The 23,951-nt window shown below is 35.4% G+C and overlaps 1 protein-coding gene across 2 annotated transcripts; it reads left to right on the top strand.

The window, feature by feature from the left end:
- Positions 1-673: 673 nt before the first annotated feature.
- Positions 674-23,797, top strand: LOC114413176. 2 transcript variants are annotated; one of them, XM_028377415.1, is made up of 26 exons: positions 674-902; positions 1,373-1,554; positions 1,689-3,902; positions 5,380-5,455; positions 6,071-6,193; positions 7,165-7,420; positions 7,515-7,988; positions 8,061-8,246; positions 8,369-8,662; positions 9,230-9,850; positions 11,924-12,320; positions 12,443-12,570; positions 12,790-12,960; positions 13,592-13,792; positions 14,478-15,020; positions 15,096-15,155; positions 15,263-15,591; positions 16,343-16,775; positions 17,051-17,518; positions 18,265-18,381; positions 18,467-18,588; positions 18,668-19,403; positions 19,503-19,757; positions 20,071-20,253; positions 21,604-21,945; positions 22,625-23,797. In XM_028377415.1, exons 2-26 carry the CDS (start codon positions 1,380-1,382, stop codon positions 23,372-23,374), a joined length of 9,654 nt encoding a protein of 3,217 aa, XP_028233216.1. In that variant the 5' UTR covers positions 674-902; positions 1,373-1,379; the 3' UTR covers positions 23,375-23,797. The 2 variants fall into 2 exon arrangements, with proteins under 2 accessions (XP_028233216.1, XP_028233217.1); XM_028377416.1 differs by lacking the exons at positions 674-902; positions 1,373-1,554 and having other exon boundaries at positions 3,873-3,902; positions 6,055-6,193.
- The last annotated feature ends 154 nt before the right edge of the window (positions 23,798-23,951 follow it).

The raw sequence follows: 23,951 nt of genomic DNA, 5'->3' as shown, positions 1-23,951 counted from the left end.
TTTCATTTCTATTATTCTGTATTATGTATTATATTTTGCTATTTTTATAGTATAAAAATTACTCATAAAATATTACTAATAAGGCCGAACAAACTTTTAAAATAATAAAAAACTAGTTGAAATATTATATCAAACAGCCATCATATTAGATGTCACAGTGTCATAGATTTAATTAAAAATATTAATATCAATAAAAATTTAAATTAAATCTTAACTATCAAGAAACGACATTATAACCCTTGAAAATATTATTTTAATCATTTTTGCCCAAAGATTTAACAAGTTGGTAAAAAAAATAAATCTCTTGTCATTTAATACCTCGACCATTGTCTAAGCTTCAACAAATAATGAACACTCATACTTATTGGAAAAATGCTAACAATACGTTTATTGAAATTTACAAAAATTATAAGTAAAACTCATCAGATAAGAAATAAAACTTATAAAAAATTATAATTTTTAGTAAATTTTACAATAATGGAGTAGCTCATAATAAAAAATATCTTTACAAGGCTATGTTTTTTTTAACGTTAAATCATGCATTTTATAAGGCTATGTTAAATAATGGAGTTTGTTTTTTTCCCCTTCCCCGTATAAATAAATAATTCCTATATTTTTTGAGCAAATATTTCCTATATTATTAAGAGTAAAAATAAATAAAAAAACTTACGGAGTTGGATCGGGCATAGAAGCGCACAGTAGAGAGAAACCAAACCAAAGCGTACACCTTCTTCCTTCCTTCGTGTTCCATTGCGCTAAAGTTCGCTCCATTCTCATCCCAAAACCTCCCTTCGCAAAACTCAATCTCTCTCTCTCTCTCTCTCTCTCTCTATATATATATCCATGTTCCATGGAAAGCAACAATTCTCTATTTTAATTTCTTAATCATCGCCCTACTCCAGGTTCTATCCTTTTCCATTTTTTTTTTCTCGATTTCTCCTCGATGCTATTCGAACTTGTCCTTTCTTTTTTTAAATAATATTCATTGAATCCGGATTGGTTTCGAGGCTCCATGTGTTTCCGATTACAACATTCGATTCCACCGCCAGCGATTCTCGGTTGTTTTCAATAATAATAATAAAAACAAAACCGTGGAAATGAAATAGAAACACAGACTTAGCCTGTTATTGCTATTCTACCGTTTTTGTTATAGAGAATAGCTCACTCAAGTGTTTTGTATTGTGAGCCATGTTAGATCATTCATTACGTTCATTTTTATTTTTTTTTAGTTTTTAAGTTAGCGATGAATAGTTCTTTGGATATTTGGATAACTAGTTATTATTATTATTATTATTATTATTATTATTATTATTATTATTTTATATATTTTAACGATGTTTTGTTTTTGTGAATATGCGTTTGGTTGAATCAGGAAGAAAATGGATTTTCCCTTGAGTAGTGAGGATCCAGCTATACTTCAGCTGCACAACTGGGACCTGTCTGAGACCCGAATTGGGCTTTCGGACTTTCGTGAAGCTTTTCTTTCTCCTACCAGAGAGATACTGCTTTTGCATTCTTATGAGAGGGAGGCTCTTTTGCTTCCTCTGAGTAAAGGTGGTTACTGTTTTCCTTTATTCGTAATTTTAGTTTACTGTAACTGAATAGTGTATTTTATTTTTCATGTGCAAATGCAATTCTGTGTTTCGGACTAGTTGATTAGTATTGTGCATTTGCTTTGTTGCTTGCAGGAGTGTTGCATTCTGGTGGTGCTGAAGGTGGCTATGATTATGAGAATCACAACCCAGGTTCAGCAGATGTTTCCCCGGAGGCATCCACTAGGCCCAGTGAATCGGTTTTGGTGAATGATTCACCTTGCACTTCAGGGTCAGATACTGATATTGATACTGATCTTGCTGGAATTAAATGTTCAAAATCCAATAGTTGCCCATACATTAGTGATGTGAACTCGTTGGCCTGGGCTCATTGTGAGGACGGCTATGATCAGCACAATGATGCTTCATTTAGAGAAGTTCTATTTGTTTCTGGGAGATGTGGGGTAACTGTCCATGCTTTTTCCAAACCAACAAAAACCAAGGGAATGGTTCAACCCATGTTAGAGGGTAACTTTAGGCAAGGCAGGTGGGTGGAATGGGGGCCCATTGCTACATTATCTTCCGACTTCAGTCATGGAGTCTCTAGAGACCAGAATGTAAATTTGACTGGAGATGATGGAGTTGAGTTGTTAAGAGGTTCTGCTACTAAGAGATACTTAGAATCATTTTTCACAAAAGTTGAAACTACTGTATCTGATGGTATTCTTTTGACCAAATTTCCTGAGAATAATGAATTTCCTTGCTCGACAAAAGTGGTTTCTTTTAGCATATTTGATGGCAGTCTATCCTTGGACCATCTCCTCAAAGAAAAAACAGTCCAAAATAAGGAGAATTGGCAGGAACCAGCTGATTCAGTAAGAGATGCTTCTGACCACTCTAGCTTGAGCTCTTGTGGAGCAGATACTAAGCTTGATTGTTTTTCCAGTGTTTTTGGTGTTGTGATTAATGGGTTCTACAAATGTCGCAGAGTGTTCTCGAGTGCTTCGAATTGCCTGGTAGGATTTTTTTTGACATTAATGCATCACGTGTCTGTCAATATTAGTGATGAAAATCAAAGAGGCAGAAGCGGAGATTTACTTCTTGTTGCCAAGTTAGATAATTGGGGTATTCGGTGGGTTTCAATGGTGAAGCTTGATGAAAGAATAAACATAGTTCAGTCAGTTGAGTGGATGGATTTCCAATTTTCTGATAATCTTCTTGTCTGTCTTAATTCTTCTGGCTTGATTGTTCTCTATTCTGCAATGTCCGGTGAATACATGACACATTTAAATGTTTTACAGGAGACTTGTGGCCTTAACCCCCATTTTAATTTGCAAGGGTTAGAAAAGTTATATTCACACGATAATATATATGCTAAACAAGAGTGTAGCATTAAGGATAACATGTCTGACCAGCAGAGTGATTCTTTTAGGAGATCATTCAAGAGGTTAGTTGTTGCTTCACACACCTCCCTTTTAGCTGTGGTTGATGAATGTGGTGTGATCTATGTGATCTCTTTGAGGGAATATATACCTGACAAAAGTTATTCATCTGAGAAGTTGCTTCCACATTGTCAGCAATTTGGGCTGGGAATGTTGGTTGGCTGGGGAGTTGGTGGTTCTGATATAGATCGCCAAGCAGTATACTCCAATTTATCTGGACATTTTCAATCAAATGATTTAAACATAAAACATGGAAGTGTTGCTTCCTTAGACAAAGCTGTGGCAGGTAATGCACTTCAGAAAACTAATGGCTGCACATTCAAAGAAAAGGGGAATTTGGTTGGCTCCTATTCTAGTGGTTTTTCTGCTACTTCTAAAGTAAATAATGGTCACAAATTTCTTGGTTATGATGTGCAATCACCTGTTATGAGAAAGATATTACTTCCCAATTTTAGAGTCTCTGAGGATGATTCTATTTGTTTTTCTCCTTTGGGAATTACTATTTTCTCTAAAAAGAAGTGTGTAAAGAATCAGAAGGGTTCTCAGCTTATCCATTTTAATCTGCAAGTGAAGTTAGAAGTCCGTGATGACAACTTCTTAGACAGTGTATATGATGTATACCACTTTGATGGAAAAGATGTTATTGGAGAAGCAATTGGTTGCACATTCCAAGGTTGTTTTTATATTGTGAGAGATGGTGGTCTATCAGTATATATTCCCTCCATTTCAATTTTATCAAATTTTCTTCCTGTTGAGTACATTGGTTATCGTCAATCAAGTAAGGATATGGGGATTTCAGTTCTACTTAAAGACAATCTAAAAATAAAAGAACCAACCAAAAGGTTTTCTCCTTGGAAAGTTGAAATTTTGGACAGAGTTCTTCTGTATGAAGGCACTGAAATGGCAGATCAATTGTGTTTGAAAAATGGTAAGTGTTACAAAGAAAAATCATTTTTCATTTATCTATAATATGGCATCACTTAGTCTTCTCCTTACTTGTCTTGGGATAGACTGATAGACTAGTTCATTTAGTTTGTTTGTGATTTTGCATATGGTTTATAGAGGGATGTTTCTCTAGAAATTATTCATTGGGGCCAATGGCAATTTCTATTTTAACAGAAAAGGAATATAAAAAATAAAGTACCGGAAAAACGATAAATCTTAGCAGTAGGTCTTTCCAATCTCTTTCCAACTTGATTGGGAAACTCCCTTAAACACGTATATAGGCCACAAAAAAGTTCCTGCCCTTTGGCTCCTTATGTGTCTCATTGGACAGCATGCACCAGCACTGGAGAATTTTATTGTTTCAAGAAATGCCAAGTCCTCCCAACAAATCCTCCTAACTACTTATAAGCAATAAATGAAATAACTGAAGCATTAGATATCTTGGGAACCCGAAAAGCATTTCATGCTTTCTTCTTTGATTAGTTAGGAGCATTTTGAGCCTGATTCAACAGGAGGATATAAAATCATTTTTTTAATTATGCATTTTATTTCTGCAACTTTCTGTAATGAGGATATCATAATTTATGTTTTTCTTATTCAATGTGACATAGTGACAGTTTCTTTTTTTTTCTGTAAAGGACTCTGATTTGTTTCATTGAATTAATGCTTCATTTCAATAAAATATTTCCCTGCATTAAATGTTTTTATTTTTATTTTTATAGAAAATGCAGTTGTTCTTCTATTCCAATTTCTGTATATAAATACTTTTTGATATCTTGGCGAATTTTAGGGCTAGCCAGCTAGGTGAATTATGATGTGATTATTTGCGATATCTTTGTTAACAATTAACATCCTCATCTTGACCAATGCCTATCGACTTGTCTTGAATTGCTGCTTTTGGTGGTTTACCTTCTCTTGTCTTTTGCTGCTAAAACTACCTCTATTTCAACGCATGAGTAAACCATCATTTTAGTCTTTGAAAGTGTATAGCGCTATCATATTAGTCCTTGAAGAAAATTTCAAATAAGTCACTGAAATTGCAATTCGTCAATCACATTAGTCTAAAATTCAAAAAAAGGTGTGACTTAAGTGATAATATTAACATATATTTAGGGATCAAAATGACAGTAAGAGATTAAATTTAAGGTCTAAATGAAATTTCAGGGACTAATTTGGCATTTCCTTAGTTTTGGAGGCTAATGTGATAACACTATACACTTTCAGGGACCAAAATGGTGGTTTACTCAGATCTTATTATAGGAATAAGGAAATTGTCTATTAAAGGTGAATAAATGAGAAACTGATTACAAAGTAGAAAACTTATGGTGATATTAATCTATTTTTTGATTTTAAAATTTGATGTGTTTGTGTAATAGGGTGGTGGTGACACACTACTTTAGAATTTGGTGAAACAATTTTAGGTGCATGCTTATTTATCTTATTTATTTTTTCTTTGTCAGGATGGGACATCAAAGTTTCTCGTATTCGTCAATTACAAATAGCATTGGACTACTTGAAATTTTATGAAATAGAAAGGTAAGCCAAAATTTATTCATTGCAAGTTTGATTTATACTTTTTGTTCTTTGAAGTGGCAATCTTGTGCCATAATGTTTGGTCATGTTGTTCTTAGTATTGTTTGGGGAAGAAGGGTAGGGGGTGTGGGGGGAGGGGCAATATCAATGTTATTAAACTTGGACCAGTTATCAACTTAGTTGAGGGTGTTAGGTTACCATTTCAACCATTGAGTCACAGGGTGAATTGGTTAAACCAGATATATAAAATATATAACTATTTAATATAGATTAAAAATTAAAATTCTAGACTTAAAATTATAATTTAATTCAATTACACCTAAATTTTTTCAACATGATGTTGTAATCTATATCTATATTAAATCTGTCCAAACCAATGTCACTTGTCATTGTATGGTTCGCTGCAGGCCCACCATGTTCTCTCCATTTTCACCTTTTTGCTTTTATTTTCTCTCTCTTCTGCTGTGCAAAGCACAGGTTACTTATCTAGTTTCCAATAAATTTTGATCATTAGTAAGGAATGTGTTAGAAGGAGTGTGTTGTCAACACTCCTCTTTAGGTTTTACTATGGCAAATATTATCTAATGTAATTCACTTTCCAGTTTTATTGATGAACAGATCTTTGGAAATGCTTGTGGATGTTGATCTAGCAGAAGAGGGAATTTTGAGATTGCTTTTTGCTGCTGTGTATCTTATACTTAATAAAGGTGGCAATGATAGTGAAACTTCTGCTGCTTCTAGGTAAATTTATTTGTTCATTGCTTACTTACCTATATTTTTTGTTCTTTATCATTTTCAAACCAATTTGCTACTTGCTAGACATGTCATCTGTGTAAAATACTAAAATATATGGAGCAAATGTCCATTTTGGTCCTCCAAAGATATATGTAACATCACATTGGTCCTATAGCTTATGGCTTGTTTCTCTAGGATAGCTATATCAATTCATTTTGGGAAAAATTGAAAATAAAACGAACTGTTAGTAAAAGTGTTTCCACTTTAGGAACTACTGGAATTTCCTTATGTCTACACTGGATGAGGAAACTGAAGTTAGGTAATCGTCGATATATCCATCCATTGATTAACAAAGCTCTCTTTCTTGTATGAACTTCTTGTTGTCTCTGCTGAGGGCCTATATAAAGTTACCATAGCTATCTATGTAATTTGTTATTATTACATGTAAAAAACTAAAAATTGATCCAAGCATGATAGGCATGTGTTTTTCCTGCTTGAACACTGGATATTGCTTTCAAGTTTCAAAGTTATATCAACTTTCATATGTTTGTAGGAATTTTTTACTGTTTTCAAGTTTATTTCAATTATTTGACTAAATTCACTTCTAAATAATGTAAATTTATTGTTTTACATAGTATACTAGCTGACGTAAATGCCTGAAGATAAATTTGTAACTGGTGTCTGCATAATTCATATTTATGTAACACATCCCTTACTAGAAAAAAAAATTCAGTAATGTGATCCTTTGTGCTATTAGATAGCAAGAGTGAGTTGGCTATATCAGAGGCTATGTCAATTTTTCTATTCAATTAGTCATTGCTTGGGTTGTCAATATTCTGTTTGATTTCTTGTGCCTTTTCTTTATGTCTGGCTCTACATTCTTAAGGAGAAAAGGATACTCATGAAGAATGCTTTGTACAGCATGCATGGTCTGTTTTAATTCTGATTTATTATGTTTTTGTTGTCAACATCTATAGGCTTCTTGCACTGGCCACTTGCTTTGCAACAAAGATGCTCCATAAATATGGGTTGCTACAACATAAAAAGGATACATGCATAGCAGAGGGCTTTAACAAGACGGGATTACTATCTCTTCCACCAATTGAACCAGTTAAACTAAAAACTGAGGTGGATTTTGCTCAGAAACTTTGTGAGATAGCTCATTTCTTGGAGATCATCCGAAATCTGCAATGTAGACATAGGTCAATATTTCTAAGGGCCAGTCAAGGATTGGTATGGTACTCCATGGTTATGCTACTTGTATTCTGCTTAAATTGGTTACATTGTTTTTTCTGAAAATTAAATGGTATCTTGTTGCTATATACAGGTCGACAGTGGAGAAGAGTCATCTTTAATAAGTACAGACATGTTGCAGGAAGAATCCCAACTTTCAATTCTTCCATCAGATTTAGAGTCATTGGATGTGTTGAACCAACATGAGCTTTCTTTTCCTCTACCAGGCGGCAACAATAATGAAAATCTTGTGCTGGTGCCTGTTGATTCTGAGTCTCATTTGGTCTCAGATGAATTTGGCAGCATATCTCATTTAACCCCATTAGAAGGAATTTTAGGAAAGAAAGTTTTGCCTGTGGAAAATCCAAGAGAGATGATGGCACGTTGGAAGCTAAATAATCTGGACCTTAAGACTGTGGTTAGGGATGCTTTGCTCTCTGGCCGTCTTCCTTTGGCAGTTCTGCATCTTCATCAAATGAATGATTTCGTTGCTGATAAAGAGCCTCATGATACTTTTACTGAAGTTCGTGACATTGGCAGAGCTGTTGCTTATGAATTATTTTTGAAGGTAATGTATGTAACATTCTCATTAACTGTTACAAATTACAATGAAAATAACCAACACATTGCAATTATATAGGGTGAAACTGAACTTGCTGTTGCTACACTTCAAAGACTTGGAGAGAACATTGAATCTTATCTTAAACAACTTCTGTTTGGCACTGTAAGGAGATCCTTGCGAATCCAGATTGCTGAGGAAATGAAAAGATATGGTTATCTAGGACCATATGAGTGGAAGATATTGGATGATATGTCACTGATTGAGGTATGTAGAATTCATTTGTCTTATTTTTGTGGTCAATGTAGTGCAGTTTAACTACTGGGAGGAAAAATTTCCATGAGCTGAGACTTGTAATCTTATTTGTCCCTGTGCATGTATATGAGAAGAGTCTCTATCCTAGCAGTAGCTTCTGGAAAACATATAATCGCCGACTGAAAGAAATCAGCATTGCACCGGACTCTGTTTTACCAGTGGAAAATAAATTAAGGCTCTTGCATAACCATTCATTTCATAGTCATGTCATTGAATGTGGTGAGATTGACGGAATTGTCTTTGATGCATGGATTGATATTAGTGAAAGTTCCTCTGCTCTGGAAGTTGATGAAGATGATGCTCATGTTGGATATTGGGCCGCAGCTGCTGTCTGGTTTGATGCCTGGGACCAAAGAACTGTTGATCGTGTAAGTTGCTTCTCTGTTTTGTCTCTGTTTATATTGATGTTCATTTTTATTGCTGAATTTGGATGAAGCCAATGATGATTAGCAATTGTCTTCGCCTTTAGAATAGTCTAGATGGTGGATTTTAAACTTGTTTTATAGTTGTCATTTACTAAATGAAATAAAGACCGAAAGAGAAGGTTAAGGTAAGAATTTTTTAAATTTTGGTTTCTTATGAGTGTGACATTTCTGTTGATCAGGTTGGAAGCAAAAGTGCCTATGCCCTCTTAGAGATTTGGATTTGATATGCATGTGTCTATTTGTTTCTTGAAGTCCATTAGTCCGCCAATTTGCACCTTTATAAGATCTATTTCTGGATGCTCTGGTTGTTTTGATTTGAACTTCAAATCAAAGATTTCTATACTTTGAATTAAAATTTTAGTTGTGATGAAAATTTGCTTCCCCCTATTGATGTATTCAGTCATGGTACTGCTCTTAGTCATTAATTTAATGTCTATATCTCTTCAAGGACAAAGATCCTTATCTATAGTAACTTTATTTTTCATTATTCATTCATCTTTGCATGTACAGATGATATTGAATCAATCTGTTCATTCGGACAATCCTATATTGTGGGAGTCACAACTTGAATATCATGTTTGCCGTAACCACTGGAAGGAAGTCTTTAGACTGCTGGACTTGATGCCTGCATATGTCCTATCGGCTGGAAGCCTTCAACTCAATTTGGATCTTTTACAGCCTGCCTCATCTTTAGGATGCAATATGAATATGAAGTCTTCTAATTATGGAAATTTCTTGTGCTCTTTTGAAGAATTGGATTCTGTATTTATGGAAGTTCCAGATGTCCAAATGTATAGGTTTTCACCTGATATATGTTCTGGGTGGATGAGGATGCTTGTGGAGGAAAAGCTTGCAAAAAGATTTATATTTTTGAAGGAATATTGGGAGGGGACATTGGAGATGATAACTCTCTTGGCTCGTTCAGGTTTCATATCTGGCAGAGATAAGATCTGCTTGGAGGATGATCTTACTAAGATGTCATCTGTCAGAGATGGAGCTGTACAAGCTTTGCATAAAATATTTGTACATCACTGTGCACAATATAACTTGCCAAATCTTTTGGACCTTTACCTTGATCATCATCGTTTGGCCCTCGAAAATGATTCACTTTATGCATTACAGGAAACTGCTGTAAGTTTCTTTATGTCCATTGTTTGATATTGTTATTCTGATTGGTCGTTTTTGGTCTTTATTATTTCAAATCACGATGCTAGTATGCTTCCATAAGCTGTTAATGCGCTGAAATTTGTAGGTTATGTTCTTTCGTATTTTTTGGTTGGTTTTCAAACTTCATTAAATCTATGGTATTATAATGCAAATTTAGTTGCTAATTCAGGTAACCTATTTCTTTGATAAAAGAAGAAATTCCATAAGATGAAGTGAAAAAATATAGCAGGAATATGGAGGACTGGGGATCCTCCATAGGGAAAAAGGGAAAACAAAAGTCAAAACTACAGAAAAAAACCCATCAATAGAGCAAAGCTGCTCAATCCCTGTGAATATCTGTTAAGAACCTCTATAAATGACTTTGCTTTACACCAAACAGAAGCTGATCATTTAATTTTATCTGGAATCAGTTACTGAATCAATAACATGTCATTAAAATACAAGTGTTACATTCCAATCAAAATGTACACGACAATCAACAAAAATCAGTTGAAATTTTTTTACACAGATTGTACATTGCCATAAAACTTTTGTCATATTACTTTTACCATAAAGGCAAAAACCACTATTGCTAGTCGTCAACAAAAATTAGTCCAAGAACCTTTCTCAGGCCTATATTCACCCAAAAGGCTGAACAATACACTGTAAACAGACAGAAGCAGAACAATGTAGGAACAGATGAAGAAGAACTAGAACCACGCATACTACAATTGTTAGGGTAAGAGACTAAGATCCTTATAGTTGCCAATCTAAAATATGACATTAGCATTAATTCTATGACACACACTAGTCCAAATAAGAAACTGACCTTAGAAGGAATTCATGTAAATTCTATTTCTTTATGTTAATGTCGCTGACTTGCATGTGTTATGTAGTTAAGCCTCTTGAATCTATGTTGGGCACAACTCAACCCCATGTGATTTGCCTTTGCACCTAGGATTGGACATCTTGAGTTTGGAGATTGTAGGTCTGACTTTTTAAAGCTTAAAAGTTTTAGTCCCTATAAAATGTGTGGAAAATGATTTTCTTATAGAGGGTGAATAAATAAATAAGAGAAAACTGAGCCTGTACATCAATCTAATCCTAAAAATCAGGAGCCATAATCTCCTTGGAATCTCTATGTGCTAAAAAATGAAAACAATAATATAATTGATCCTATAAATTAAAACAAATGATTAATGTCTAGATGTACAGAGGATCTAATGATCCTGATTGATTTTAGAGAATATTAAGCCATCGACAAAATGTGTTTTTTGTTTTAATCTTCTTAATTTTTTTATCTGTTTGTGTCCCTATTAATTTTTATTTATTTATTTTATTACAGTCCCTAACATGGCTCCCAGTCCATTCACCTCATTATTTCAGTCCCTGTAAAATTGTAAACTTTTGATCTAGGCTTAAATCAGTAGGTTTTCATTTTAGTTCCTGTTATTTAGGCAACATCAGCTCTGCCCTGTTTTGCAACCTCTGCTACCCACATCATCAATTATGACTTAAAAAGGGAACCTGATGTCAGTGACTAAAATGAAAAACAATTAATAGGGACAATGATAAAAAAGAAAAAAAATTTAAGAGGACCAGCATGAAAAAAAAAACACTAATTTTATAGGAACTAAACTTATTTAAGCCTTTTTATATATTGTATAGGAAAGCCTCGAGGCCAATAGATTGCACTGGCAGTTGAGGGTGCCCCAATATTAGATTTATGATTGACTTTGATGCCATTTTGAATATGGGTTAGTTCTAACTCTCCCCCCAAAGCTAGCTCATGAGATAAGGATTACCCAAACTTTTATAAGTTTCACTTTAGTCATATCTATGGTTGATGTGGGTATAAACAAAGCCAATGGATTGACCCAATGTTATTTATTAATTTTTGTTACTTTTAAGGGGCTTTAATGTTGTGGACATTCAATATTCCTTATTTCCCTTTCATTATTTTAATCAACCTCTATTCTTTCAATCTTTATGTTAACATGGATGTCTTTGCTTTAAAAACGTTTTAGTGTTGCGTGTTGATACATTGCTTCTCAACAGGTTGATTGTGAATGGGCAAGATGGCTACTCTTATCGAGAGTTAAGGGGTGTGAATATGAGGCCTCACTTGCCAATGCTCGATCGATAATGTCACGTAATTTAGTTCCTAGAAGTGGCCTCAGTGTTCTGGAGTTAGATGAAATAATTCGAACAGTCGATGACATTGCTGAAGGAGGGGGAGAAATGGCAGCCTTGGCAACCCTGATGCATGCTGCTGTTCCGATTCAAAGCTGCTTAAATAGTGGTGGTGTAAATAGGCATAGTTATTCCTCTGCCCAGTGCACATTGGAGAACCTTAGGCCAACTTTGCAAAAGTTCCCCACATTGTGGCGCACTCTCGTTGGAGCATGTCTTGGACAAGACACAATGGCCTTGCTGGTCCCTAAGGCAAAAACTGGTTAGCTATTAACCTCATTTGTTGGGTGACCCCCCATCCTCTTCTCCTAAGTTACTTGAACACTTAAACTAACCCTATTTTTTTTTGTGTCAATTTTTGTCTATCACAATATTGCAATGCAGCTTTATCCGACTATCTTAATTGGCGTGATGACATCTTCTTCTCTACTGGTCGTGATACTTCACTTCTACAAATGCTTCCATGCTGGTTTCCTAAGCCTATACGCAGATTGATACAGCTTTATGTCCAGGTCTGTTTTATTCTCCTCTTCTATATGATTTCATGATTCTTATTTAAATTCAAATTATACCAGTCTGTGTTGTTGTTAGGATGGCTTCATAACCAATCTCTTGTTATCTCCTTCTGGTTGGTTATAAATACCTTACTCTGTCATGTAGTTTGTATGTTGTTACAGACAATCATGTAATATGTAAGCAATCCACGTTATGTAGTTTTCATTGCATTACAGGGTCCTCTTGGATGCCAATCATTTTCAGGGTTCCCTACAGGCGAAACTTTGCTGCACAGAGACATTGATTTATTCATAAATGCTGATGTACATGCTGAGATAAATGCAATCTCCTGGGAGGCAACGATCCAAAGACACATTGAAGAAGAATTATATGGTCCTTTACTTGAGGTATGGGCATTGAATTTAATTGCTTGTTTCTCTCTTATTTTCCTTGCCTCTGTTTGGGAGGATTTATTGTCTGACTCAACATTTTTGTACTCAATTTTTCTTTCTTGAAAACTTCTAAGAAATGTTTTACTGCCTAAAGCTTGTTTAGCTATATAGTATTTGCAGTTTTATTGGTACTACAGACTCCAATTACAATAGTGTGAGGAACCCGATTATGAGTATCCTCTCAATTGAATTCTATGCAGTTTCTGGTTTGTGCTGTCAGACTTAATTATGTGACAATTTTCTTGACCGTAAAAGGTGTTTTTCCCTAATCAAATATTTTTGAAAGCAATGCTACGCAGTAAACACACACAAGCACAAAAAAAGACAATTCTGCCAGAATTTTGCATTATTCTGTAGTTGTTGGATAAGTCAAAATTGTCTGGGACCACCCATCTATCGAAAAGTCATTAACCATGCCAACTTGTTCCAATAAAAAATTCTGGCTAACTATTATTTATGCTTTTAGGAACTTAACTCTAATATACAATATTCTTCTCTATCTGCTGCTATAAGTGCAAATATGCAATTTGCTGTATTCTAAGTATATTTTTATACTGTGTGTTGGTAATTTGAATTGATTTTTCAGGAAAATGGATTGGGGCTTGAGCATCTTTTACATCGGGGACGGGCATTGGCTGCTTTTAACCAAATTCTTGGCCATAGAATTCAAAATCTGAAGTCAGAAGGGGAATCTAGTACTTCAGCTCATGGACAAACTAACATTCAATCAGATGTTCAGACACTTCTCTCACCACTAGGACAAAGTGAAGAGACTCTACTTTCATCTGTGAGTTCTTGTTTTTGTTTTTAAATAGATTTTCTGGTTATGTACTTGAAATGAGAGATCAAATTAAAACAAATCAATGCATTATGTGCAAATGTTGAAAAATGCTTGCTCTTTTACAACATAAAAATCTTGTATTGATGATAATGTTCATAATTGGCAATACTCCCAACTCCCAAGACCAGCTTCTAAATGATCTGTTTATCAAGAACAAATTCAACCTAAAAGTTTAAAAAGGCCATATGAGTAGTTTATATCTCTAAAATGCCCCTATAAGAGTATTTTGGACTTTAAGCATGGAAAATACATAAGTCCATTTTAATTTATGCTATAGGTTAGTTGAATTATGACAAATATGGGCAGCAAGGATCAGCTTTTGATCACTTGGCCATTGGGGCTATCGAACCTTGTGAAGAACCTATGGACCTAAATGTTTAAGCTGTTTGGTTAAGGATATGAATGATTGTATACTTTAACTATTCATTTGGTCTTCTATCAATTTTATGATACATCTTAGGGTTTCTTTTGATTTTGATGCTTGATATTCTCCCATATTCTTTCCTAATATTAACATGTTTGGTTCCTTGCTTGATTTTGTAATTTTTCATTCACGAAAATAAAAAAAGAAAGATATGAATCTCATTGAAGTTTTGAATGGAAGATTGAAAACTTTTCTTAAAATTCTCAGGTTTTGCCAATTGCTATTATGCATTTTGAGGATTCCATGCTTGTTGCTTCGTGTGCTTTTCTTATGGAGCTATGTGGTTTATCAGCCAACAAACTGCACGCTGATATTGCTGTGCTAAAACGGATATCTCTGTTCTACAAATCAAGTGAAAATAATGAAAATCTCAGGCAATTATCACCTAAGGGATCTGTGTTTCATGCAATATCCCATGAAGGTGATGTAACAGAATCTCTTGCTCGAGCTTTAGCTGATGAATATTTGCACAAGGATTCTCCTGTAACTGGTACTGAGACTGTAAGTAAACAACCTTCACGAGCTCTTATGCTTGTGTTGCACCATTTGGAAAAGGCTAGCCTTCCTCGGTTGGTTGATGGAAAAACATATGGGTCATGGCTATTAAGTGGAAATGGTGATGGAAATGAGTTAAGATCTCAACGAAAGGCTGCTAGTCAGAACTGGACTTTGGTAACAAATTTTTGTAGATTGCACCAGCTTCCATTAAGTACTAAGTACCTTGCTGTATTAGCTAGAGACAATGACTGGGTATGTTTCTACTTCTGTTTCTTTTATTAACTACTCAAATTATAATCTTATTTTTTTTTTTTTGGCTCCTGTCAGATTGAATTTTTGTCTGAAGCTCAGATTGGAGGATATTCATTTGATACAGTAGTCCAAGTGGTGAGTTCCGTTCCTTATCTTAACTCATCATAAAGTTTGAATCATATATATGATATGCCAAAGTGAAACTGTTTCACTTTGAATTTATTTGTGATTGTGAATGCTAGGCATCAAAGGAGTTTAGTGATCTGCGTCTCCGACTTCATATGTTAACAGTTTTGAGAGCAATGCAGTCAAAGAAAAAGGCAAGCACTGTATTGTTCTTGGATTCACTGGAGAAAGGCAGTGAAACAACCTTTCCTGATGAAAACATGGGTGTTCCAGTTGAACTCTTCCAAATATTAGCAGAGTGTGAAAAGCAAAAATGTTCTGGAGAGGCTCTCTTGAGGAAAGCAAAAGAGTTGTCATGGTCAATATTGGCAATGGTTGCTTCATGTTTCCTTGATGTCTCTTCATTGTCATGCCTGACAGTTTGGTTGGAAATTACTGCAGCAAGGTGACTGGGACTGTATATAAGTAAAATGATAATTTCATAATTGTGTTCTGGTTATGTTTATATTTAGCCATTTCTGATGTGAAGAGCTTGCAGTTTTGTGTGATTTAATTTATGTTGAGCTTGAGTGTGAACCTGGTTATGTTATATATATGTATATATATTTATATATAGCCATTTCTGATGTGAAGAGCTTGGAGTTTTGTGTGATTTAATTATGTTGAGCTTGAGTTTAAAAGTAGTCTATGTTATAGTAGGCAAAATCTGCCTGTCTTTTTATCTATATTTTAGGATAAAGTAACAGCTTGAATGAAATTGAATCTTACAAACAGCAGGAATTATTCTTTTTATGTGATGGGTTTCTCGCAAAATCCACTGTTGAATTAAAATTTCCATCATGAATATCATGGAATTTTACATTCTTCTAAATTTTTTTGTATTGCATCAGCACATGTTAAAACTAGCATTCAAATTCAATATATTTAGTTTTTCATGCTTATTTGTGTCCAATTTTTAAAAAAAATTGGAAAGACAAGCAACATATTTTATCCAACTCCACGTAGTAGAAAAGACTTGGTTGTTGTATTTGTATAATTCAATAATTGGACTGAAAATTCACATTATATGATGAATTGTTAAAGGTCTAAGCGTTTTGTGTCTTATACCAGTGTTAACTGATCCACATGCACTCAAACATGTGCATAGATTTCAATGATTAAATGTTTGAAACTCAATACCTTTTATCTGTGGGCAGAGAAACTTCATCCATTAAGGTGAATGATATCGCTTCCCAGATTGCAGACAATGTTGGAGCAGCTGTAAATGCTACTAATGCCTTGCCTGTCGGTGACAGAGTACTTACATTTCATTACAATAGGCAGAGTCCTAAACGTCGACGGCTAATAACTCCTGTTTCACTAGACTCCTCTGCTTCTGCAATATCTGACATCTCTAGCTCTTCTATAAGTGAAAAAATATTTGATTCCCAAGGTAAAACTATGGAGAATGATAGAAAAATAGAACATTTTGGATGCATTAATGTTCCTAGTAATTCCGATGAAGGGCCTGCTTCTCTCTCAAAGATGGTTGCAGTGCTTTGTGAACAACAATTGTTCTTGCCCTTGCTAAGGGCATTCGAGATGTTCCTTCCATCATGCCCCTTGCTTCCATTCATCCGCGCTCTTCAAGTAAGCCAACTAATTCAAAATTTATCTGTTCATTTAGTGTATACCATGTTCCTCAGGTGTCTATTGTTGAATACAGTATTGATTCTTTTTTATGTGCTGCTGCATCTTTAGCTAAGTTCTATAAAAAGTGGTCTTGGTTTTAAGTGCCAGTGTCTGATTGTGTTTTACACATGTATCTTGACTTTCTTTCATTCAGTATTTCTTTTTTCAGGGTAAATTACACTTCATCCCCTTGTAACATGCCAATGTGTAAATTCTTTTTATCTTTTCTTCAGGCATTTTCGCAAATGCGCCTCTCAGAGGCTTCTGCACATTTGGGTTCCTTTTCTGCACGAATTAAGGAAGAACCAATCTACTTACAGGAAAATGTAGGAAGAGAGGCGCAGATTGGGGCATCATGGATTAGTTCTACTGCTTCAACAGCTGCTGATGCTGTGCTTTCAACCTGCCCATCTCCTTATGAAAAAAGATGCTTACTGCAACTTCTTGCTGCTACTGACTTCGGTGATGGTGGACATACTGCAGCATACTATCGAAGGATTTATTGGAAAATTAATTTAGCAGAGCCTTTACTTCGTAAAGATAATGAGTTGCATTTAGGTGATGAAATTTCAGATGATGCTTCACTCTTATCTGCACTAGAGAATAATAGGCACTGGGAGCAAGCAAGGAACTGGGCCAAGCAGTTGGAGGCCAATGGTGCACCCTGGAAATCTGCTACGCATCATGTTACTGAATCTCAGGTAATACTTAAAGGTTGTAAACCTGTTTGTGACCTGTAATATTAACTGAGGGGAAGTCTTGAGCCGATATTAAAAACCTTAATCAATTGAATGGTTTATAGAGAACCCCATTGTAAATAATTCAAGGTTTCTTCAACTCATGTTGATATTACTGCAGACACTTGAAGTGACTGCTCTTCGTAATCATATTGTCTCTTAATAATTATAATTTTGGTCTGTCAAACTTCATATTAGATTAATTAATTTTTCTTTGGTGGGCATGATAAAACTCGTTGTAATACAGACTATTGCCAATTGAAAATTTAGGATTATGAAAATGTCTCTTAATGACTGCATCTTTTATACGTGATTCTGTTCTGATACTTGCAACGAATTGTACAATTGATTTGTCATGTCAGTTTGACTCATACTGTAAGTATCTTGTTTTAATAAATTCTTGTGCAGATGATCATTTCATTTGATCAATTGGATGGCAAATTCTTTTGTTGAAAACGAGGAGTTTTTGTTGACAAAATTCACTTTTTAAAGATTGAAGATAGGACATTACTGAAATATTATAAATTCAACTTGAGTATTAAATTATCTTAATTTTGCTGTAAATCTGAGCTCTGGTGGAGCTTATAATTTCTTTGTCATTTTAAATGATTTTTTTCTTTGACGACTTTTAGCAATTTTAGTTGATAGTTTGTGTATTTCTCCTCAACCCTTTACCCTCATCTTTCTCTGCCCCTTTTCATAAATGGTAGGCTGAATCTATGGTAGCTGAATGGAAGGAGTTTCTTTGGGATGTGCCAGAAGAGAGGGTTGCTTTGTGGAGCCACTGCCACACACTATTCATCAGATATTCCTTCCCTTCTCTTCAAGTGTGTTTGGTTTATACTTTCTAGTACTACAGTCAATGTTCAGCTAAAGATACATGCTGAAATTTTGTCTTGGTAATGATTGCAGGCTGGGTTATTTTTTCTTAAACATGCCGAAGCTGTGGAGAAAGATCTTCCTGCGAGGGAGCTTCATGAACTTTTATTGCTTTCTCTGCAATGGCTGAGTGGGATGATAAGTCTTTCCAATCCGTATGGAACATATTCAAGAATTTACTTTCTGTTTCAATTTTAGTTATTATCTTTACTTAAACTTAACTGAATTTTTCAGTGTCTGTCCATTGCAACTTCTGCGTGAAATTGAAACCAAAGTATGGCTCCTGGCCGTTGAGTCTGAGACTCAGGTGAAGAGTGAAGGAGATTTCAATTTTACCTTTTCCACCAGGGAGAGTGGTATCAAGAACGACTCCAGTATTATTGATCGAACTGCTAGTATAATAGCAAAGATGGACAACCATATAAATACAATGAGGAGTAGAATTGTAGAAAAATACGAGTCCAGGGAAAATAACCAAATCCCCCACAAGAATCAAGTGATGGATGCTGGTCTTTCAACTACTTTTGCTGGGAATATGAAGACAAAAAGAAGGGCCAAAGGATACATGGCATCAAGGCGCCCACCTCTTGAATCCACAGATAAAAATGCTGATACTGATGATGGCTCTAGTACTATTGGTTTAAAGAATGAGTTGCAGCTGCAAGAGGAAAACATAAAAGTGGAAATGTCTTTTTCTAGGTGGGAAGAAAGGGTCGGAACAGCAGAGCTAGAAAGGGCTGTACTTTCCTTATTGGAATTTGGACAAATTGTGGCCGCCAAGCAACTACAGTATAAATTCTCTCCTGGGCAAATACCATCTGAGTTTAGACTTGTTGATGCAGCCTTGAAGCTTGCTGCTATTTCAACACCTCCTAGCAATGTATCAGTGCCAATGCTTGATGAGGAAGTGCGTTCAGTTATGCAGTCATACGGTATAATGAATGATAAGCACTATGTTGACCCGCTGCAGGTAGTTGTCCACTGGACCCCCCTCCCTGCTGTTATTACAAATTGTTTCTCTACTGATTATAATGTGTATAAATACACTATTGTGAACATGCAATGCTAGGTTTTGGAGAGTTTGGTGACCATTTTTATTGAAGGCAGTGGGCGTGGGCTGTGTAAGAGAATAATAGCAGTTATAAAAGCTGCAAACACCTTGGGCCTCTCATTTTTTGAGGGGTTCAACAAGCAACCAATTGAACTACTACAGCTGCTTTCGCTTAAAGCACAAGATTCCTTTGAGGAGGCCAACTTTCTGGTTCAGACTCATCCAATGCCAGCGGCAAGTATTGCTCAAATACTTGCAGAATCTTTTCTAAAGGTTTGGTTCATCATTCTATTTCAATTCTAGTTAGTAATGTTTTTGCATGCCATGGTGTGTGGTAATTGACAAATGTGTTAGACATCCCTCCTGATCATAGATGATTTTTTTTTGTAGGCTTGTTGCCTATCTATTGAATATAGATATTAATCAGGATATGTAAATTGGTGTCATTTTGATTTACACTTTCATATTTGACATGTAGTGTCAGTTATGCAGGTGTCTGTTAAACAACCGTATTTAGACACAATTTTGTGACATTAATAAGGGTTCATAGAACTATATTGCTATGTTTAACTATTTATATTGCCAGGGTGTGTTGGCTGCACATCGTGGAGGATATATGGATTCACAGAAGGAGGAAGGGCCTGCTCCATTGCTGTGGAGATTTTCGGACTTCTTGAAGTGGGCAGAGCTTTGTCCCTCTGAACCAGAAATTGGACATGCTTTAATGCGTTTGGTGATTACTGGACAAGAAATACCACATGCGTGTGAGGTATCATGCTGATAGTTGTCGGCCTTGCAATTTTTTTCCACTATTATGTCCAGAAAATGGTGAATTAAAATTGGGTTCTGGTGGGGAAATTCTAATTCATATTGGTTTTAAGATGATAAATGTAGTCAATTGTGATCCCTCTTGTTCTTGTTTTGCTTAATTAAAGAAGAAATTTATTAAGATGATGAAAAGAATATTACAAAGGGAAAGGAGAGTAAGAAATCCTCTTTAAAACAGGGAAAAGAAAAAATAAAGAAGCAACAAATGACAAGAATGTAGCAATGCTACTCAATCCCTCAACATCTCTGTGAGGACAACCTTTGAAAAGGTCGTGCGCTTTACACCATGTGGAAGCCAAGCACCTAATCTTGTCCGGCCACTGCTTATGTTAAGAGATATCCTTAAAACCACCCTAATGTCAAAGTGTAGCAAATATTTCAATTTACCATTTTTTTTAATTCCTGCCAAAACCAGTAAAACTGGTCCAAACAACTAGGACATGCCCATATTGGAAAAAAACCAAGTCCAATATTGGCTAGAGACAAGGCCAAGATAGAGGATATAAGTGGGGGAACAACCCTCATCCTTTAAGCTAGCTTTTGGGGCTGAGTTAGGCTAAAATCCACATTTTAAGATGGTATAAAAGTCTATCCTAGATCCATTAATCAGGCCACCCACCATATTATCCACGAACCCAGTCCAAAAGTGTTGGGTGTGAGGGGGTGTATTGGGAAAAACCCAAATCCCACATCGGCTAAAGATAGTGCCAAGATAGAGTATATAAGTGGAGGACAACTCTCACCTTATGAACTAGCTTTTGGGGTTAAGTGTCCAAACCCACATTTTAAAAATTGGTTTACAAACTAATTATGTTTTTCTAACCAAAAAAAGATCGCTAGTCCATTAACCAATAATTGACCCATAATTAGCTGGTGCCCGGAAGACTTTCAGGTGTAGAAATAATAGACCTATCTGTGTGTAGAGAGAGAGAGAGAGACAGACAGACAGGACATGCCAAGTGAGAGACTTAGTTTATTATAAGAGTGAGATAAACAAAGCATAATCATTAAATCTTGCATAAATTGTAAGAGGTTAGATGACCACTTACACCACACACTTTAGTGCCCTAGCCATTCTTACAAGATCCTATTTTCAATATTTGTTCCTTTATCCAATGACAGCTTGACAGTCAATGATATTGTTTACAATGCTCCTCTCCCTTTGTCTTATTGGAAGCCGTAATATGGATATAATAAATATAAGTAGAGAAAATATCTTAATGTTTCTGGCTGAGTTATTCCTTTTTCTTGAAGCTGACACTGTTTTGCCTCATGAAATTGGCATTTTTAGGTTGAGCTTCTTATTCTGTCTCACCACTTCTACAAATCATCTTCTTGCCTTGATGGAGTTGATGTTCTTGTGGCCCTTGCTGCAACTAGGGTTGATGCTTATGTCTTGGAGGGTGATTTTCCATGTTTGGCTCGCTTGATAACTGGAGTTGGAAATTTTTATGCTCTCAATTTCATTCTTGGCATTCTTATAGAAAACGGTCAGTTGGATCTTCTTCTTCAGAAGTATTCTGCTGCTGCAGACACAAACACTGGCACTGCTGAGGCTGTCAGAGGATTTCGAATGGCTGTTCTTACATCCTTGAAGCATTTCAACCCCAATGACCTTGATGCATTTGCCATGGTTTGTTCTTTTCAATATTGCTATAATATCAACTATGTTGTTTTTTTAGCATACAATAAATGAATATATAGATTAATGATTGTTTGCTGCTAACATACAATTTATTTATGTAAATATATTATTGAATAAGTCGATACCTTTTTGTTTCACAGTAATTTAGTCTAGTGTATGCCATTTTTTGAGCCATTCATAGTCTAATTGTTATTTTTTAAATGACTCGGATTATTGAAATAGTTTACTGTTATCCCATATCAATTGTATGGCATTGCATAGTCTGTAGTTAATAGCTTTCTTCAAGTAGCAACTTTAAAGTGGACAAGTTGCTTGTTCCTCATGCTTAGAAATTTTTTCTCCTTTTTTAATTCTTGGTTCTCTTTTGCTCAAAATCAACAAAGTTTAATTTATTTTAGGATGAAGCAAAGAAACTAGATTAACATGTGTTGTAAATAACAGAATTATCCTAGGGGATCCATCATTATCTTATTTGGTCTTTTATCATCTTTATTCTTTTTATCTTTTTTCCTTTTTTATTTTTAAGTCATAGTTTCACTATTTTAGGGGTAGTTCCCTTATAAAAGCATGATTAGAGAATGTAATTCTTGTGTCACAAATTAATAAAATCAGTGGCTTTTCAACTATATGTGACAATTTATTGATTATAATTTTGTGTTCTGTACAGGTCTACAATCATTTTGATATGAAACATGAGACGGCAGCTCTTTTAGAGTCACGTGCAGAGCAGTCATGTGAGCAGTGGTTTCACCGCTACAACAAAGACCAGAATGAAGACTTGTTGGATTCCATGCGCTACTTCATTGAAGCTGCTGAAGTTCACTCTTCAATCGATGCTGGCAACAAAACACGTAAGGATTGTGCTCAGGCTTCCCTTCTGTCCCTTCAAATACGAATGCCAGACTTCCAATGGCTTTATAGATCAGAAACCAATGCTAGACGAGCGTTAGTTGAGCAGTCTCGATTTCAAGAAGCTCTGATTGTAGCTGAAGCTTATAACCTGAACCAGCCAAGTGAGTGGGCTTTAGTACTCTGGAATCAGATGCTTAAACCTGAAGTAATGGAGGAGTTTGTGGCTGAATTTGTGGCAGTTTTACCTCTTCAGCCTTCAATGCTGATTGATTTAGCTAGGTTCTATAGAGCTGAAGTTGCCGCCAGAGGGGACCAATCCCATTTCTCTGTCTGGCTCACAGGGGGAGGATTGCCAGCTGAATGGGCTAAATATTTAGGAAGATCATTCAGGTGCTTACTGAAGCGAACAAGGGATTTGAAGTTGCGGATGCAGTTGGCTACAGTGGCAACTGGATTTGGGGATGTCATTGATGCATGTACAGAAGAAATGGATAAGGTCGCTGACAATGCAGCACCACTAGTTCTGAGGAAGGGTCATGGTGGAGCTTACCTCCCTTTAATGTGAAAGTTTCTACTGTAGATCATCATAATGATTGGATAATCACGATGGACAGGAAGTTGGTTCTTGACCTTGAACCATTGATTAGGGAATATTGCTGCAAGCATTGAAGATGGCAAGCAGAAACCTTAAGTGTTGACCAAATGAAAATTGGATGGTTACTTGGTGAAAGTGAGAAGTATAATTTTTGGTTGAGTAAATGCTTGATGGTTGTATATTAGGCCAACTGTATTTATAGCTCATTCTTGTAAAACACCATTCTAGTTTTGGTTTTCTCCATTTTTTTTGCAGGGAGAGGATAGTTTATTGTCGGTTTTGAGGCTAGTAGAATAGAATGCCCCATTGGTTTCTTTTTTCCTCTTTTTTTCCCCCTCCAAAATGTATAGTTCCTGTACATCAATATAAAAAATCTATTTGCCATGTTTTACATACATGCTCCAATCATATCGACAAAATACTAATGCCTAGTGCTGTTTTCACACATAAACTGTTTTCACACAAACTATAGGCAGACTTAGTTTTGCTCAAGAATTTAGAGTGCTAGAAGCTACACTAGTTCCACTCCTAAGAAAACACCATTAAA

The sequence above is a fragment of the Glycine soja genome, chromosome 5 (assembly GCF_004193775.1).
Source record: "Glycine soja cultivar W05 chromosome 5, ASM419377v2, whole genome shotgun sequence".
In the NCBI taxonomy this organism is placed as follows: Eukaryota; Viridiplantae; Streptophyta; class Magnoliopsida; order Fabales; family Fabaceae; genus Glycine; species Glycine soja.
This window is presented reverse-complemented; position numbering and strand designations above follow the sequence as displayed.

Coding starts and splice junctions, on each gene's coding strand:
- LOC114413176 (XM_028377415.1), top strand. CDS start 1,380: ATGGATTTTCCCTTGAGTAGTGAGGATCCAGCTATACTTCAGCTGCAC. Junction 5,456..6,070: donor AAATTTTATGAAATAGAAAG/GTAAGCCAAAAT, acceptor ATTGATGAACAG/ATCTTTGGAAATGCTTGTGG. Junction 18,589..18,667: donor ATGATAAGTCTTTCCAATCC/GTATGGAACATA, acceptor TGAATTTTTCAG/TGTCTGTCCATTGCAACTTC.